Raw genomic sequence first — 18,421 nt, 5'->3', positions numbered from 1 at the left:
CCCCCTCTATGAATTGGCTTCATTACTCTGCTCACCCCCCCACTGATAGCTGATGTGTGGTGAGCGTTCTGGCGCACTACGGCTGCCGTCGCATCATCCAGGTGGGGCTGCACACTGGTGGTGGTGGAGGGGAGTCCCCATTACCTGTAAAGCGCTTTGAGTGGAGTGTCCAGAAAAGCACTATATAAGTGTAAGGAGTTATTATTATTATTATTATTAAAAGGCAGGACACACAGGCACACACATAGATATGCACACACTCACAGGAGTGCCAATTTTCCCAGAAGCCAATTAACCTACGACTATATCTTTTGGCTGTGGGAAGAATCTGGAGCACCCAGAGGAAACTCCACTCAGATTGCATGCCAGGAGTTGAACCCAGGTTCATTCTGGGTTGTTAGCTTTTTACAGCTCTCAGCTGTAATCCTGATGGGTGTGGTGCGACCCAGTATTTGTCATTTCTGAAGAAAGAAGTACATGGTGTGTGGTATAAAAGCCTTCTGGATGATTACAGCTCGTGTTTCTTTTCCTGTCTGATTCTCACAGAGGGACTAGAAATGTCACTCGCAACCTCACCAGTAGAGATAGCTTGGAAATGCTCTGCTTCCACCTTCATGTGGTTTTCATCATACCATGACAAACATATGCTAACAAAACACCAACAAGACATGCATGCCATGATATATCGTCTGGGAAAAAGATAGCATTGCACTCATTTTTTACAATACTGACCAAGTAATTCGCTTTTTTTTTCTGCAGGTATGGGGCGTACTTCTGGGAAAGTGCAGAACTAAAAGCCTAGACATGTTTTACAATTACAAGCCTCTTTACCAGAGGATTACCTGAAATGCAGGTAAATAAAATACATGTGCACCGCAAGAAAAAAATTCAACTTTTTTTTTTAATAGATACAGAATCCTGCTTGTAAAATGTTTTGTACAAAACTGGATAATTTTATAATGGAAATACAAAGAAAAAACAGTTTAAACAAGAACAGACACTCCAGAATGCAGGCTGTTTTCATCAGTCTGTGAAGATTTGCATGCAGAAGGATAATTTCAGTTCTGTTGCCTGGTGTTGTGGAAGCTACTTCATGTGCTGTTTCTTCTTTTTTAAGAGGGCTTCCCTTAGAGCAATCTGAAAAAAATAAATGCAAAAACCACATAAACAATTATAAAAAGACACTTGGAAAAGGTACAACTAGGATTTTTCCTAAACTAAGAATAAGCCAGGGTCGATGGGGTTCACTTTTTTAAAGTGTACAATTAACTGTTTCTTTAGTACCTGGTAGGTTTCTTACCAGCTAATGATTGCAAAAGTGCTCTAAGCACCTGTTCATAGGCCAGGCTTCAGTGTTTTGCTTTTAAAATAAAGGGTTACCAAGAGTTGGGAGACACTGCAAGAAGCAGTGTGTCAGGAGAGGATGTATATTGACCAGCAGAGATTATAAGTGTTTTCAATTACAGAAAAACAAAATTCAGTGGTACTGTCAGATAACAGCATTACAAAACTGTTACAAATATATATCCTTAATAGCCACATACCCTGCAGTAGTTTACACAAATGTCCAAAATACACGATTTGCAAAGTTTGGGCTAAAAAAAAAGGATTACAGTTAATTAATTCCTTAGTGATTGTGAATACTTTGGAAAAAGTGAATTAAAAACCCAACGAATTTGTCCCCTGAGATCTGTTTCACCTCCAGACTGTTAATTAACAGTTTTCCCCAGATTCTTTCATACAAAACAGAAAAGGCGGTACGATGGCCAAAAGACAAGTAAATGCTGCCTTTTAGGCCCTAAAAAAAGTTTACCTGCTTCTCCCTGAATGAGCGCTTGCCCTTCGTCCGAATGTTCTGGCTGTATCTCATCATCATGAAGTTCTTCTTCTTCTTCTTTTCTTTGTTGGTGGTGCTGGCAAATGGGTTTAGCTTTGCTCTCTTTTTAACAAACTCTTTCCTGTCAGTTCTTCCAGCCTAGGGAAAAAAAACCCCGGTCTTTCAGTCTGTTCTTCAACAGTCCATTTGGCATGGGGAGCCTTTCAACAACAGCAACAGCAACAGCAAAAAGCAACAGCAAAAAGCAAAAAGCTACAGCTGCAAGGATAGCCGAAAAGCACTACTTTCGTTTTCCTACAGAAACAAAGTGATCCATGTTCGGGGAAACAGCCCAACGGCAGTCATAATGCCGATGTGTTAAATACATCTTCTCGGCACCAGGGTAATTGACATGTTGCTGCAAACTGCAAAGCTGAAGAATACGTTTCTCACCATGGCCGTTGCTAGCCGGGTTTCCTTGTCAGATTTCGGTTTCTTATGCAGATGTTCAATATTTCTCAAAGAAAGCAGCTCCCCTCTGAAACAATAAAATGATGTCTGTCTGTTTATTGTACTTCGATATAAACAGTTACCACATGCAAAGGCTAGGGATTTTCTCTAATTTCAGTGCGGTTAATCTTATATCCATGACTTGGCTAAGCCGAGGCTACGTCTACCCATTTTGACCTACACATCCTGTCCTCTAGATAAAGAAGCAGACCTTTGTACTTTACAGCAATGTGTAGTAAAAAAAAAAACAACACACAGAGGAGAATGGCATGAACCTTCCAAAGTTAGGAGAGGACATTAAGTTTTCTCCAATAATTTGCACGTATCCAACACCGCTCCCACCCTGCGTTTCAGACCCAGGTTTCAAACGGGATTGAGGCCGCTGAAAAAAAATGACACACCTGCTCTCATCATCGCTGTCCGCGCTCTTCCTCTTCTGATTCTTGCCGGGAGCGGAGCTGACTTCCTTGGCCAGCTGGGCCAGGCGAATCTTCCGGAAGTCCTCCTGAGTCAGCAGGCGGCTCGTGCTCATGGCCACAGCCCTGGCCTTCCTCTCCTCAGCCGGTATGCTCTGGAGCTTGTCCGCCTGAAAGCACACGAGGACTGGCTTGCTCACCCACAATGTCTCTTATGTTCAGTCTTTACCCGGGAACAAAATGTGCAGGTGGGGAACATCCCTGTGTTACATTACTGGCAGTGAAATGATCTCAGGGCGAAGCCTGCTGTAATCGTGACAACCTGAACTGTGAATTGCTACTACCGCTGCCGTCAAGCTGAGAACAACATTCACGCTAAAGGAAAGTCGATCCTCAAGGGGGAACTGCAGTCCCAATTTCTCAGACCGGTCGTTAAACCTCGGTAACAAAATACAATTCATTGACGGTATTGCAAACATTGGACAAATTCCAAATCAAGCACCAAATCGTAAACTTTGTGAAAGTACTGTCAGTCGCGATGTTGTCGCAAACCCTGGTCCCGTCAAAGATGAGAGGGAGAGTTTGAGAGGATTGTGACGCGAGGCGGCCCTTCCTGCTCACTAGTCACTGTAATGTACGAGTGAATAAGTACTGGTTGTACCGCAGACATTTCACTGGAGGAAATCCAATAAATCTGTATACAGAGTTAAAAATAAGCTGTATTTGTCTGCTACACTGTCTCGTAGTCGAGTATTTCTATTGGATTAAAAGAGGTGTACTCACAAACCTGCTTGTTTACAATGTAATAAGGCCACTTCACATCAATAGAAGTCTTGTTACCTTATTCTGAATCACAGAATATTGCGCTGCACATACCTGGAAAGTGTGGCTATTGGCTATCATTGCGGGTTGAAATGCGCTCATCAGTGCTGATTCAGTTCCCCTTTAATTACTACTGTTGTGTACAGAGCTTTACTTGAAAGAGTGAATTGTATCTGATACAGAAGTACAACTAACATCACATTAAATCCTACAGTTGCATTTTACCCTTTTGTCACAGATGCTTTTTTTCCCAATCAGCTTATATATTTTTTCACAAAACACCAAAAGATGCCACAGTCTATTCTGCTGGTAGTTTCAAGTGTGAAATCTAGCATTTAAATGCTCAGTGTAAAAGAACTGTAGTTTGAATAATTTTGCTTCATGTCTCACTGTGATAGCAGGCACACTTTCCGCAAGGCCGGTTTGGTATGAATGAAATAAAAAAACGCATACTTACAATCGCAGTCCACATTTAATTAGCTATATTCTAATTACTGTTAAAGACTGCTGTTAAATAGGGAAACCCTTAAATTTTGGGTATGCGATTTCCAATCAAATTTCATTCAGCACCAGAAATTAAATGAGAAAAACTGACAATACTTCAAAATATATTCAGACACAAACCACTTCTTCCTGATCTTCATCAGATGAATGGTGTACGTCAATCCATTCTCCATCTTCATCTTCCTCTTCACTCATGCTGACGCTCTCCCATCCTTCTGTGTGGGGAAATACAGATGAGCTCATCAACACTTACTCAGCAGCCACATCACCCTGCAACTTACAGCTGGCAGCCCACTGAAGCTCAGCAGGTGTGAGCCTGGTCAGTACCTGGATGGGAGACCTCCTGGGAAAAAGGATGCTGCTGGAAGAGGTGTTAGTGGGGCCAGCAGGGGGCGCTCACCCTGTAGTCTGTGTGGGTCCTTATGCCCCAGTATAGTAACGGGGACACTGTAAAAAGGCACCGTCCTTCGGATGAGACGTAAAACTGAGGTCCTGACTCTGTGGTCATTAAAAATCCCAGGGTGTTTCTCGAAAAGTGCAGAGGTGTTACCCCGATGTCCTGGCCAAATTTCCCCCTGGCTTTTACCAATCATGGCCTCCAAATAATCCCCATCTATGAACTGGCTTCATCACTCAGTTCTCCTCCCCACTGATAGCTGGTGTGTGATGAGTGTATTATTATTATCTGTTGCTAAGCAATATCTAAGCACTGCTGGAGGTGATAGACATTCTGGCCTGCACATCTGTCTGGTCTTGGACCTTTTAAGAGTCAGAAAATGATATCCCTCACCTTCATCGCCATCCTTTTCTTGCTCCTCTTCCAGGACCTCTGCTCCAGGGATGTGGTCTTTCACCTCCTGCTGTCCGTATTCAGGAATCTTGGCATTTAGAGAAGCCTCTGTCGGTTTGCCCTGTCACCGAAGGAAGACAGCATTCAGCAGTCAGGACACAGATTAGTTTTACCAGAGAAACACTTAGCAGGGTTGGTAAAGAGGTGTTTTTCATAGAAATGTAATTAACAGTCAATGAGTGACCGTCTTTGAATTGCAAATGGGCATGTAAAATATTGAACCAGAGCTGTGTTGAGTGTATCGGGGAATACGTTTAGTTTCTAACTGAGAGGTACAAGCTGAGTTCTGACACAAATCGAGCAAGGGATAACATTGTACTGTACACTAGTAAGGCCTTGTTTATCACGGACAATTTTGGCCACTACGTTACAGAAAATGATGATGCAGCTTTAGAATGAGTCCAGAAGAGAGTAACCACACATACATTCCCAAGCTCAAAGGAAAGCTGGTCTCTGATTGGATGAAATAAACTAACCTACCAAATGAGCTATTTGGGCCAAAAGGCGCCACTCGTTTGCATCGTTTCTTATTGTTTCTTTCTATTTACTTCCCACTGTGAATGACTCATTTCCCAGTAAAAATACGACTAAAGGGTCACGAAGAAGGCAATTATAATGTCATGCAAATTTAAAACAAATGACTAGATTTTACGCAACAGGTGCAATGGTTTTAAGGTAAAGGACTTTTAGGGTAAGGCACGTCATGTTGTTATCCTACTGTTCAGTCGCTGAACTTGCCTTAAAAAAAAAAAGAGAAACGTAGTTTTAACCCAGAACAACACTGAAAATAATTAAAATGGCTGTACGGACAATCTGCTTTTACACTGCTTGTACTCCTATCGGTAACCAATACACAAAAGTGATGGGCGAAAAGAAGATAATGAATTTTCCAGTAATTCCGGAATCCATCCATGGTCTCACCCTGTCCCGTTTATGCAGCATGTTGGGATTCAAAGTCCTGAAAAGCTGAATCAGCCCCCGTGCCGACATCATGACATCTAAGAAAAGGAAAAATGGTGGAGACTCAACTTACAGAACAGACCACAATAACACGCTGGAGACATGACTCGCTCTCTCAGAGCCGAATCTATTGTCTAAACCCACCCAGGTCAAGTCGGAGGTTTTAACTCTGTGGGAGCGGCAGCACTGAAATTCTTCCAACAGGTGAAAATCCTGTCTTTCTCCGCTCCTCTGTGCTCCTGCTTCCCACTAAATATCTACAGCCACCTCCCCCCTTAAGACTGAAACGTGAAATGACACGGCATTTGACGGCGGAAAATCGGACCAGTGTGTGTTCAGTATTCCTATCACTTGGTGCACCGTCACACGTTCGGCTGAGAGAAAACAGCAGTGCAGTGAACAGGCTCTGCAGCAGCAGACACAGAGGAAGGACTTACTCTTGTCTTTGTGGCTTTTATACTGTGCAAGGTCCTGGAGGAGGTCCTCTGTCATAGCAAGGGGGCACCTGCCCACCACCTCCTTGATGGCATTGATGCTGCCAGGAGGTAGAAACAGTATTAGCAGACAGCAGTATTCAAGATACGGATTCAACACTGCAGCTCCTGAATTGTCTACAGGCCTAGCTGGCCAAGTGGGGCCTGAGAGGGTGTCCTAAGTCTCTGCAAACCATTCCTCGCTTGAAACCTGGAACCAACTCTTTTGAGCATTTTAGGAGATTACTGGCGCCATCGGGTTAAGTACTCGTGTGGAAGGAAGAGCAGAAGAGACAGCAGCCCCCCAAGACTAAGTGTGTCCACAGCCAACTTCTATCACACACCCTCCCCCCCCGATTCGCAATGCTCTCTGGAAAGCCACTGCATGTCGCACCTGGACCGTGTCTTAGCCCGACATCTCACAGCTGAGGCTATGATGAGGCGGAAAACTGAGGACCTGACTCTCCATGGTCATTAGAAATCCCGGGGCATATCTCGAAAAGAGTAGAGGAGTTACCCTGGTGTCCTGGGCAAACTTCCCCTTGGCCTTTACCAATCATGGCCTCCTAATAACCCCCATCTATGAATTGACTTCATCACTCTGTTCTCCTCCCCACTGAGAGCTGATGAGTGTACTGGTGCACTCTGACTGCTGTTACATCCTGCAGGTGGGTACTACATTGGTGGTGGTGGAGGGGAGTCCCCATCACCTGTAAAGCTCTTTGAGTGTAGTGTCCAAAAAAGCTCTGTACAAGTGTAAACAATTATTATTCTTTAATCTTAATAACTCTGCTGCGCCAACTGCATATACCAGCCATGCTGTAACCCAGACATAAAGCATGCTGAAGCTGAAGTCATAAATAAAGCTGATGCTGTGTGTTAAAAGCAATAAGACATATATTCTATATACAACAATACTTTAATCATAAGACGTGAGCGCATGGCTTTGTGGACATTCTGGGCCACCGTACTTTGCCATAGAGGCTGAAAACACATACAGGGGTGAAGGGCAGGGCACAAGCACAAAGCACAATGATAAGTTTGTCCATGTGTCCATTCCCAGGGTGGCTAGAGCCCACACAGTGAATGCAATAGTATGCACACTCAAAGAGGAGAATGGCCAACAAGTTAACCAGATAAAACCTTTCAAAGGCTGGGAGTTTACAAAACATGCCCTATTTCTTTGAAAGCTGAAGAAAAATGGGTCATCACAAAAAAAAAGACTGAATGGTTGACAAAGTACTTTAGAATGGAAAAAAAAATAACCTTCAAGTCATCTACAAAATATATATTTAAAGGACAGGAGAGCCTAAAACTGATTGGTTCTTAAAAGTTAAATACAAAAGTTCACCATGATTATAACTGCTACTGTAAACGAATCTGTTCCCTAGGCCAAATGAGAACTGTGCCCCGTTAGGTATGCCTGAAATAAGATGCAAATGACTCGTTTGACTACACCAAGACTGTCAAAAGGCAGATGTTCAGCTAAACCAGATGTTTAATCTGTAGAAAACTGTCAAAAGGGAAGTAAAGGTGGGAGGCAAAACCTGAACAGTTATAAAACAGTGTAGCTACACAATGGCACTGTGTGTTTTGTGTTGCCACTTCACATCACAACTGCTGTAAGCAAGTCAGCAGGCCTGAGCCCCACATTGACTGCTGTTCCTATGTCTTCTGTCAGTTCCTGACAGAGAGGATCAAAAACCTAGGAGCTGAACTGAGTAAGAACCACAGAGGAACACCAATAAATCACTTAAAAACAAGTGATCTACAGCACACAGCAGAGAAACTTGAAACCGGACCAGAACATTCCAAAAACAATTCCAATAACAATTACTTCACAGAACTAAATACAATTTCTAATTTAAAAAAACTCAATTCCAAGGAATACTAGTCTATTCATGAAAGTGTAAGCACAGCTAAATATAAAACGACCACTCCAGCTGTCACATGTTCGCTATGCAGAATGGATTAAAATCATGTGAATCGTGAGTGAACACCAATAATTCTGTGTGAAGACTTGGGAAAAAAATCTGGAGACCTAAGGATGGTACATAAAATAAATACATACATTTTGATAGCTTTCTTCCCCTTGTCTCTGGAATGGTTAGATAAAGAAAAGAAACGGCAAGCATCTCCACATACCCCACAGTCATCACTTCGCCCGAGTTCCTGTCTGTGACAAAGTTGTTTGCGATTGTCATCACCACTGGTTGGATAGTCTGCAAAAGGCACAAGGGATATGTGCACTTCAGAAAAACAAACGTCTCCCGCCAAACGTCCTGAACCTCGTTACAATATTATTTAACCTTAAAAAAATAAAAATAAAAACTGTGCAAGTGAAAGTAGCAGTGAGTGTGTCATCCATTCAAGACGGAGACTCCTGTAAATAAGACAGGACACGACAGCTGATCGTTTATGTCTGACACCTTATTTCTGGGGAAAATGCATAGCCCAGGGACTGGAATAACTATTAAAAACCGTGCTTCCCAGTTTCATTAATTAAAATGTGTACAATGAGCTGGCATCTCTTGAAATGCGAACGAAGCTGTGAGGGAGAGAAACAGCAGAGATGTGCTGCTTCCACCCCCGTAGTCCAATCCTGAATCAGAAGACGTGCTGACCCACCTCTGGAGGCACCAGCTGATGAGAGGCTTGAGCAGCGCACAGAAGAATCTTGGTAACCTCTGCACGTGAAGAAATGTTTTTTGGGGGAAAGAGAAAAAAGACATCTTTTTAAAAAACGTTTTTGTAAAACTTAATCGGAAAATGTTACCTCGCTGCTGAGGGAAATAATAATCACCAACATCCAGTACAAGTGTGTGCATGCTTTTAGGACACAGGAATCAATTGCACAGGACTATAATTATCATGAATTTATTAAGACATCACTTGTATCCAAAGGAACTTACATGTGTACTTTTTAATACAGCAGGGTGTTTTAGTGGAATAAGCCAAGTAAAGTGCCTTAGTTAAAGGTAAAATAGCAGTGTTGCACCTGGAAGTTGAATTCCACCCCCACTGACTCATGGAAATGCCTTTATGCAATGAGTTCTCTCTTATTCAAGCAAGGGTAGACAAATAACAGCCAACAAGTGTGTCTGCGCATGCAGTTGGTCCTTCGGAAGGCTGGTTTATTGTGCAAGTCAATCCAGACGTTCTAAAACTTCAATTCCAGATAACGTAGGTAATCCCATATTGTGTCAACAGCACACTGGGCTTGGTCTACACTTGTGTTTGCAGGATGTAAGGATGGATATACACTAGGAGCACTCAAGCTACTGTTTAATTATTCACTGCTCTAATGCTTTGAACCTGATGGCAGAAAAGGACTATATTACCTCTCTGGTGCGGTTGTAGAAAACGTTGCACAAAGGGATAGAAGTTGAAAAGGAAAAGCTGCAGAAGAGACAAATTTCTCAGTATTCGTGACAACTTCGAGAAGCATCACATAAACCAAAGCATGAACTCTCTGATCAACAGAAACTGTTTCAGCAGGTGTTACTCTCCGTTCACTACAAAAAAAAAAGTGCACATATAGACAATGCACCCAGAAAGCGGTCACAGCAATACCGTTCCAAGAAGCATCAAATCTATGCATTTAGAGAAACTATCATTTAAATACAATTTTACTCCAAAGAAAATTGTCTTCTTGGTAAGGTAAGCAACTCTCTCATCTACAGTAATGCTATTGCACAATCCTCTGTTGGTAAATTATTCTATCTTTGTTGTATTGGGCCGCACCGTAAAATACATTTCCCGCAGAAGATAATAAAGCTTGAACTGAAACTGGAAGTAAGAGCTCCAGACTCAAAGTACTTGCAGTCCTCACTGCCCACACCAGGCTGCACATTTCAACTCAAAAACAACATCTGAGTGATGAAGTAATTTACCTCATGAATTCCGACTAGCCTTGAAATGAGCTCCATCATCATTATCTTCACCTCAAACCGTTCTTTGGAATCTTCTAACTGTTTTAAAAGTTTCTCAGCAAAATCTGGAAATCATGCAGAAATGTTAGTATGAGTGTAACTACAGTGCGTCCTTTGGCACAAACAGTGCAGAAAATTAACTTCAATGTTTACCTTTCAATTAGTTGCGGATTTGGCAAGTACCTTCAAAAGAATCCAATAAATGTAAATGATTTATTTTAAATAAAAAATACTGGTACCGAAAATAAGAACTGTGCCTAACACTGCATTGAAATGAATTGGTTTAAGTGGTTTATAAAGAAAAATCCGGCTGCGAGAGAAGTCTCACTTCCCACTCAACAGAACAGCAAAACGAGATTAATCAGCCTGATTGCAAACACTACTAAATGATCAGATTATTAATTTAAAATGTTACCCTGCGGATCGTGAATCAGGTGGATGGCAGAAAAATTGAAAACTTCTGCACGCTTTTTCTTCTTATTTTTCTGTAAAATAAAAAGCAAAACTTAAGAGTAGCACAATTTTTCTAATCACAGTCACAGTATTATTTTTTTATTACATTCTAATACTTGGAAAACAAAATACAAAAGCACATATATACAAAAGCACATACTGAAGATCCATCAGTCCTGCAGTCCAAGAGATTTTAAAGGCTAAGCAGTAGAAAAGATACTCCCAAAGTGGGTCAGGACTTGACACTTGGGAAGAATTGGATCAAAAATCCTACATTCCAACATTCCAAAATGTAATCGTGTTTACTGATCAGAATCTTACTTTGAGAACTTTCAAGGCCTTCTCCATTTTCTTCTTGTTTTTTGAACTCTTTTTTCCTGTTGAGTACCTCAAAATGAGGTCTTTTGCAGATGGTCCATCATCCTGAAAAGAAAGAAAAGTAGTTTGATTTTTGTCGCGGTAGGTGCACTTGGTCTAAAACGCCACATTCCCCTTCTGTGAAATGTGAAATTCAGACTTGCCTCTGACTCAGAATCACTGTTCTTCTCATCTTCATCTTTGCCCAAGAAGAATTTTAAAGCTGCCACAAGAATCTAAGGAGATAATACCGACATTTTCAAACAAGTGATATTTTCTGGCTCACAAATTGGATTAAATGTGAATTAAATGTAAAAATTGGATTAAATGTGGCTCGGTGGATTTTTTGCCATGTTAATATGAACAAACAACAAAACTCTGACCTGGATTTTTACAACAATGTTAAGAAAAAAGGGAGACGGAAAGCAAAGTACATCTAAAACGTAACTCATTTTAGCTTATCAGACTTGGCCTTTAAGACAATTCAGAACTCTGCAAGGTATCAAACAGTTTAGAAAAAGCTCCCACTCCGTAATCCAAGCTATACTGTAATTTCCTTGTGTATTTGTGAAGTCCTACAATTACTTTTCTGTCATTTTGCCTTCTATATAGTAAACTGGCGGGTGGAAAGATTTAGCATTAGAAAGCCCACCAGCTCGTTGTTAATTATACTGTCGCAGGCTTTACATCTACCTCAGGAAGAAATCAAGACGTTCTCACCTTTGTCACTTTTGAAAAGCATGCCGTTGTAATGACATTGACTGTTTTAGTGTCGTTCCTGCAATAAAATAAATCGGAGGTTATCTCCAGGTATACTCCAGAATAATGGATAAATAATCATATACATACAGCTGCATTTCAACAAACACCACTCTGAGAGGTCAGTTACCCCAAAAAAGCGTCTGATCATACATAATGTTTTCTTGTTTCATGTACAGTACTGTGATTTTTTTAAAACTCTCACTGCTTCTCATTCCATAGTTTTATCACAGTCCATTTGTAATCATATTAATCAATCACGTAGACACACATTTAACCAGCAGTGTAAAAGTACACAGTAAAAGTGCCACCCAGTAGGCAGCACTCATTCCTTTTTCTGCCTTAGACTATATTTCCAGTGTAAAGCTGAAGGTACGAATCAGTATGGCAAGTTTTGGGGTTTTATTTTTATGACTTGCTACATTTGCCAACATCAAGGCAGCCAAATGTCATCTATTGTATTCAATTTTACACCAATTAAAATATATGATGCACAACATACGTACTATAATCATGCTATAAAACATGTAAATTATCAGTACAGTGTTTCAACTGGAAAGAAAATATTTTGAGATGGTAAAGCACACCCCTGGTGCTGACTTACCAAATATTCCTCCTGTAGAGCTCTATCATTACATCCAGAGATATCTTGGCAGCTGTAGCATTGCTGTCTCTCAACATCGTGTACATGAAATTTTGCAAAGTCTGTGGAAAGAGAATTCAAGGTTACAGTAGCCTAACCCCGGCCTTGGCCCCTTTCTATGCTGCAGAGTCATGGAAAAATCCGGAACGGCACTCACTGTGTTCACTTTGTTGTTTTTATGCTTGGCGTTGATATTCTTGATGTCGGACACAATGTGGGTGTACAGAGTCTGCAAGGGAGAAGCGGAGTACAGGGGTGAGAGGTTACGGGGGCATCTCCCCAGGTCGCTGGCGGGCGAACGGGGTCTTCAGCTCACCTTGCGAAGGAGCTTGTCGTGGCATCGCAGAAGCTCAAAGAAGAGCTCAAGCAGGCCTGTCGGGCTGATGAGGTCCTTGTTTCGCAGCAGGATGAGGGCCTTGCAGAAGGTCTAGGCAGAAAAGGAAGAAGACAGAAACGGATTCAAGCACACGACATGTCAAGCTACTGGCCTTGAAAAACATCAGTGGCATAAAAGAGAACATGACACGACAAACTTCGGAAACCAGAAATCACTTGATTTTGTTTTTACCACTTCCATCACATCCCATTAAGTGCTTCTGCGTTCCCTGCAAATTTTAAAATTGGTTATGCTTTATTTTTTTTTGTTTAAATGATAAGTTAAAAACATCTGACCTGATTAGGACGTTGAGAAGCTTTGAAAGAAAAAGCTGACATTCTTCTAAAATCTAACTCTTATAGCTGATATTCTCCTACTTGCAAGTGCAAGCGATCCCATTACTCCAATCCTGGAGTCCTTGCACCGGCTTCCTGTCGACTTCAAAATCCTCATGCTCACCGATGAGGCTCTGCATGGCTTGGCACCTCAGTACCTGTCTGAGCTACTATAGCCCTACTCCTCACCTCACAACCTTCGCTCTTCTAATTGTGGTCTCCTACCTGTCCACCAAGCCCCTCTACACTCTGAGTGACAGGGTCTTCTCCTGTTATGCCCCAAAGCTCTGGAACTCTTTCCCCAGGGATATCAGAGAGTCACCTTCTCTAAACTCCTCAAAACTCAAAACGTTCTTCCTTAAAAGAGTCTTTACTTAACTGGTTCTGTTCTTCACCCCTCTGCTCCTGCTGTACTCAGTACCCCCATCTACAGTCCCCTCTCATTGTGTATGTCTTATGTATCTTTTTTATTGTTGTTGTCGTTCTGTACAGCACTTTGAGAAGCCACCTTTAAAGGTGCTATATAAAATAAAGTTTATTATTACTTAAATACAATTGATGGTATTTCTTTCCACTCTCAAGGGCTCCTGTGGTTCCATACCATTCTCAGGTCATGCTCCAGGACAGTGTGGTGACACAGAAGCAGTTCTTTTAATTCCTGGGGGAAATTGGCCAGTTGCTCTGAATAGCAATGTGCAACCTGTAAAATAAGAGCACAGAATCTAGACATTACCCAATTTAATTTATTCCAGGCGACTTCATCCTAACAGATCTGGACATTCAAATACTTTCCTTTCCTCCTTTCCTATAAAAAAAAAGATTTCTGCTGCATATTCAATTATGCTGTGAGGAAACAATGGAATCATAACAAAGAATGAGCGTTTTAAATTTCTTAAACCATATCCCCTGACAACAAGCAATTAGTTACCATGCTTTAGGGAGTCCCATCAACATGTGAGCTTCAAGTGAACGAGTAAAGGTTAATTCCAAACTGCACAGTAGTCTGTTGTGAGGCCTTCTCCACTAATGTGAGGAATATTCCTGAAGAAGGATCCAGTGCCTTCTCAGTTACACAGTCATGCAAAGCAACACATACAATCTTACAGACTGTGGGACTGCAATAATTAAATAAAAAGATAACTTTTCAGAAATGGAAGCAGATATTTTATAGTGTCATCAATATTTCAATACAGCGATTTGCTGTACTCATATTCCCCGGAGCTGGTCTTAAGTTTCTGCGGGCTTTAAGGCAGTCACTAAAGGCTCTTAGCTTTTAGGAGGATATATTAAAATGCATTACCTGGGCCAAGAACATAACCAGTTCAGCCAACTCCTTATTTGGCTTATCGGGTTTAAGCTTGAAGATCTGAACATTGGACTGGTAGTGCCGATACTGCTGCAGGAACTGAAAGATACAAAGAACGAGACGGGCTGAATGTAAAAAACTATCCTGACATCAGCTTTCAGTCTGAAATCCAGGTCAGCAGTCATACTGTGTTTTTAGGCAAGTCTGTTTGTTTAAACCACAATGAATGCAGTCCCCTGAATTGTTTAAAGACGTGGGCCAGTGTACAGCTTGGTTTTGCAGTACATCTAACCAGACTAAACCAGCCTGGTTAGATGTACTGCTATTATGCAGCTAATTAGTCAATCAGCCTTGGAGGAAGGAAAAAAACAAAGTACACCAGCCCCTACAGGAATTGGGTACAGGATCCCTTGTCTGGAGAACTCCAACAGCTTGGAGGCGTTTAAGGAGACAACAGGTCACAGATGCAGTCAATGGCTCATCCTAAAATGAAGATATGTTTTATATAAACTATGATCAGCTACACAGCTGGGAAACAAGACATCTTCATAGCACTGTGAACACCAAAGGACACAGTGAAGATCAGAGGTGACACCAGGATCATTTCACTGTCATTGACCGTTAAAATAAACCTGTCAACATTAGAGGTGAGGAGAGAAAAATACAGACAACGTACCAGCTCTTTGGTCTCATTGATTACTAACCATGTAAGTTATGGCAGGTAGAGAACTACAAGATTTTAACTAGACTAAGGAGTGGGGACAGGAACTATCAAGCATGTAACATGTTTCATTTTGATTACAAATTTCTGAACTGGTTGTGGGAAAAAGCTTAAGCTCAACTTTAAGCGCTACAAAATAGGATCTGCGAAATTCAGGAGTACTTTCAGTGTTAACAAGAGAAGTATAAAACAACAACACAACCTGACCTCTAATAATATCAATATTGGACTGAATAAAACCCCCCAGAAGAGCCATAGACTCTTCTAAAGTTGTGTTGTTAACTGAATCTAGCTGTTCACGGAATGTTTAAGAAAATAATTCTAATATTATTTTGTCCTTCTTCAATACATCACAGAAAAACACTAACCTGGCAGCACTGGATTTCTAGAAATGTATATCTGATTGTAGTGATTAAACAAATGCTTGGGGTGGAGCGGTGGCTCTGCAGCTAAGTATCTGCACCTGTGGCTGGAAGGTTGCCAGTTCAAATCCCGCGGCCAGCAGAGGAATCCTACTCCATTGGGCTCCTGAACAAGACCCTTAACCCCAGCTGCTCCAGGGGCGCTGTATAAATGGCTGACCCTGCGCTCTGACCCCCAGCTTCTCTCTCCCTGTCTGTGTGCCAGTGCGTCTCATGGAGAGCAAGCTGGGGTATGCGAAAAGACGAATTCCTAATGCAAGAAATGGTTTATACTGTAGCTAATAAAGTGATCTTATTTTATCTCTCTAAACAAAGACAAATAACTGTCACAATATGGGATATGTTCCCCCATCCATACTTGAGTTTGCACCATTAGGATTTTTATGGAGCAATGTTGATAAATGTACCAAAGTCACACGTACATGACAGTTCCCTCTTTTTTTTCTGTGGCTTCACGATGATCTAATAAAGAGCTGCCATCCAAGGGAGAATTCCAAACCAAAGAGTACTCTATACTAGTTAGCTGAGCACAACCATGAGGATATATCAAACAGGATCTAAAGAACAAGGCTGAGCGCACAGATCTTGAAATTCTACAGTCTTACTCCACTTACTCTTGCAAGTACTTCATGCAAATCATACTTCAGGCTAAACGGTGCGACATACTCAGGAATGTGTAACTGGTTTGCAAATTACAACTGATAACAAGGTCCAGTGCACAAATTTCATTATGAGTGAGTAAAATGACTTGTGGCGGCGTGGAACAGTGCCGAAGGGAGGTAAGAAGGTTAAATTTTCCTAAGAAATGAAAAGGCCCAAAGGAAACTAATTTCAAATACATGCTCGTACGTGTCTAAACACTGTTTACTTAAAACAAACACGTGATTCCGTATGAACTGCCATTCATTGAATGGCTGGACAGTTTTCTATTAGATTATCGCTAATCGATAACTTAAGCTATCAAATCTGGTCAGTATACTGACATATCGTAGTTGCTAATTCAGAAACTACAGGCAACGTCCTCAAAGGCACACATTTTCAGAAAACTTAAACTATGCTGCTTTTCCTTCTTTGATATAAGGTTTTAAACAGGAAATTATGCACCTGTGATACTATAAAAGATATACATTTTCTTCTAAGACACGGAGGATAAAGACAAACAGGTCTCTAAACGAGTATTCAAAAAAAATACAGATAATGTAATCGGTAACAATTATCAGTCTCGCCATAACCAACAGAATCAATACTATTTCTCGACCGATGATTACTCCTCAAGATAAATAAGAACGTTAGTCTTTGAACCAGAACAGTCAAGTCTAAATCCCTATAAGAGAGCAGTTGTCCAGGTGATAAATAGGTAAACCAGTAAAACATGGTATTGTAAGTGAATATGTACCTTAACATCTGGTCACTACTAGAAGATTGAATGCAAAAACAGCTTTGAGCTACAACTTTAAAGTAAGCTTTAAACGTAGGTCTAAATGAACTTATTATGAACTTATGTTGAAATGCATACCGAGACTAATCCAATTTGTTTATGAAAGCATAAACTTTAGGATGTCATATATTAAAAAAGAAAACATCTTACCTCTTCTGTATAAGACTGGGGATCTCTTTTGATTAAATTCTGCAACTGTGGAAGATTTGTAGGCAACTTGTTGTTATGCCTACCCGACATGACTACGACCGAGTTGTTATTTGTAATGAAAACGTTTTTTGAAAGTTTATTTTTTTCACTATTCCAACGTGCTTTACAAGTAACTCGCCATATTGCTACGTTTAATCCCGTGCTACGGGAAGAGAGGAGTACCGAACAGTACGGACGGTGACAAATGCGTTTAAAAATTACAAAGAGTGGTACAGTACAACATCCTTGCTTACACGAGATCAATAATTTTTACGGACATCAAAATATAAGCGATAGAAACACTAAAAATGATTATTCTGTTTTCCAATAACGTGAATTAATTAAAATATTAATGCGGATACCTCAGAAATATATATTAAATATCTAGTTACCGTGACTGATTAACTTGCTCTTGTGAGTATCTATTATTATGTTCATATCTGTTTTATATTTATAATTTACATTTATATTTATAATTTACATAATGTAGTACTGTAATACTTTAATTTTTAAACCACATTCATAACTTTGTGTGTTGCTTATTATTATACAATGCTTTTTGTTTGTACAAATTACTTAATATTTACATTTTTCCTGTGTGTTAATCACCACAAATAAATAAAAACGATTTAACAACCCAGTTAAAAATATGAATGGGATAAAATGGTAATATTATACCATTTTGACATTAGAAAAGCCAAGAGAGAGTTTTAAAACAATACTGCAATGAATGATAAAATTAATTAATAAGAGGTACAGCATTACAGCAGCAAAAGGACAGCAAAGGATGAAGAGCAATGTTTATGAGATTAAGATTAAGCGGTTAGAAAATGGATGGATATTTCCCGTAAGAAAGAAATGGAACAGCATGCTTCAGGCTGTAAAAGGGCAAAGGTTCTTTATTAAATTATATGAGCACAGAAGAGGCAGAAATGCAACAGGTACATCTCCAGGGGCTGATGGTATTCTACCAATTGTACCCAATGAAACAAGAGGTGACAATCACAGGCCATTCGCCCAGCTCTTTCGAGCTATGTCTTCGAGATACAGGCACTGGCACTAATCCACAAGAGAGCTGAAAAAAGAATCAAGTAATTACAGCCCTGTAGGTCTGATTCCTGTTACTTTTGTTAGGTCTT

At 40.7% G+C, this 18,421-nt stretch overlaps 1 protein-coding gene across 1 annotated transcript; it reads right to left on the bottom strand.

The window, feature by feature from the left end:
* Positions 1 to 882: 882 nt before the first annotated feature.
* sdad1 (SDA1 domain containing 1) lies at positions 883 to 17,462 on the bottom strand. Its single transcript, XM_069187401.1, has 22 exons — positions 17,244 to 17,462; positions 14,507 to 14,611; positions 13,808 to 13,906; positions 12,812 to 12,922; positions 12,653 to 12,724; positions 12,457 to 12,557; positions 11,814 to 11,871; positions 11,258 to 11,329; positions 11,058 to 11,159; positions 10,699 to 10,768; positions 10,245 to 10,348; positions 9,693 to 9,750; positions 8,980 to 9,038; positions 8,497 to 8,573; positions 6,316 to 6,413; positions 5,840 to 5,916; positions 4,859 to 4,979; positions 4,189 to 4,283; positions 2,728 to 2,912; positions 2,270 to 2,354; positions 1,814 to 1,975; positions 883 to 1,137 (listed from the first exon to the last, which is right to left on the bottom strand). Exons 1-22 carry the CDS (start codon positions 17,331 to 17,333, stop codon positions 1,087 to 1,089), a joined length of 2,052 nt encoding a protein of 683 aa, XP_069043502.1. The 5' UTR covers positions 17,334 to 17,462; the 3' UTR covers positions 883 to 1,086.
* Between the last annotated feature and the right edge of the window lie 959 nt (positions 17,463 to 18,421).

The sequence above is a fragment of the Lepisosteus oculatus genome, chromosome 3 (assembly GCF_040954835.1).
Source record: "Lepisosteus oculatus isolate fLepOcu1 chromosome 3, fLepOcu1.hap2, whole genome shotgun sequence".
Taxonomy (NCBI): domain Eukaryota; kingdom Metazoa; phylum Chordata; class Actinopteri; order Semionotiformes; family Lepisosteidae; genus Lepisosteus; species Lepisosteus oculatus.
The sequence above is the reverse complement of the archived record's forward strand: the minus strand, read 5'-3'. Positions and strand labels throughout refer to the sequence as shown.

Coding starts and splice junctions, on each gene's coding strand:
- sdad1 (XM_069187401.1), bottom strand. CDS start 17,333: ATGTCGGGTAGGCATAACAACAAGTTGCCTACAAATCTTCCACAGTTG. Junction 11,872..12,456: donor CTCTACAGGAGGAATATTTG/GTAAGTCAGCAC, acceptor ATTTTATTGCAG/GAACGACACTAAAACAGTCA. Junction 6,414..8,496: donor GGCGAAGTGATGACTGTGGG/GTATGTGGAGAT, acceptor ACCTCCTGGCAG/CATCAATGCCATCAAGGAGG.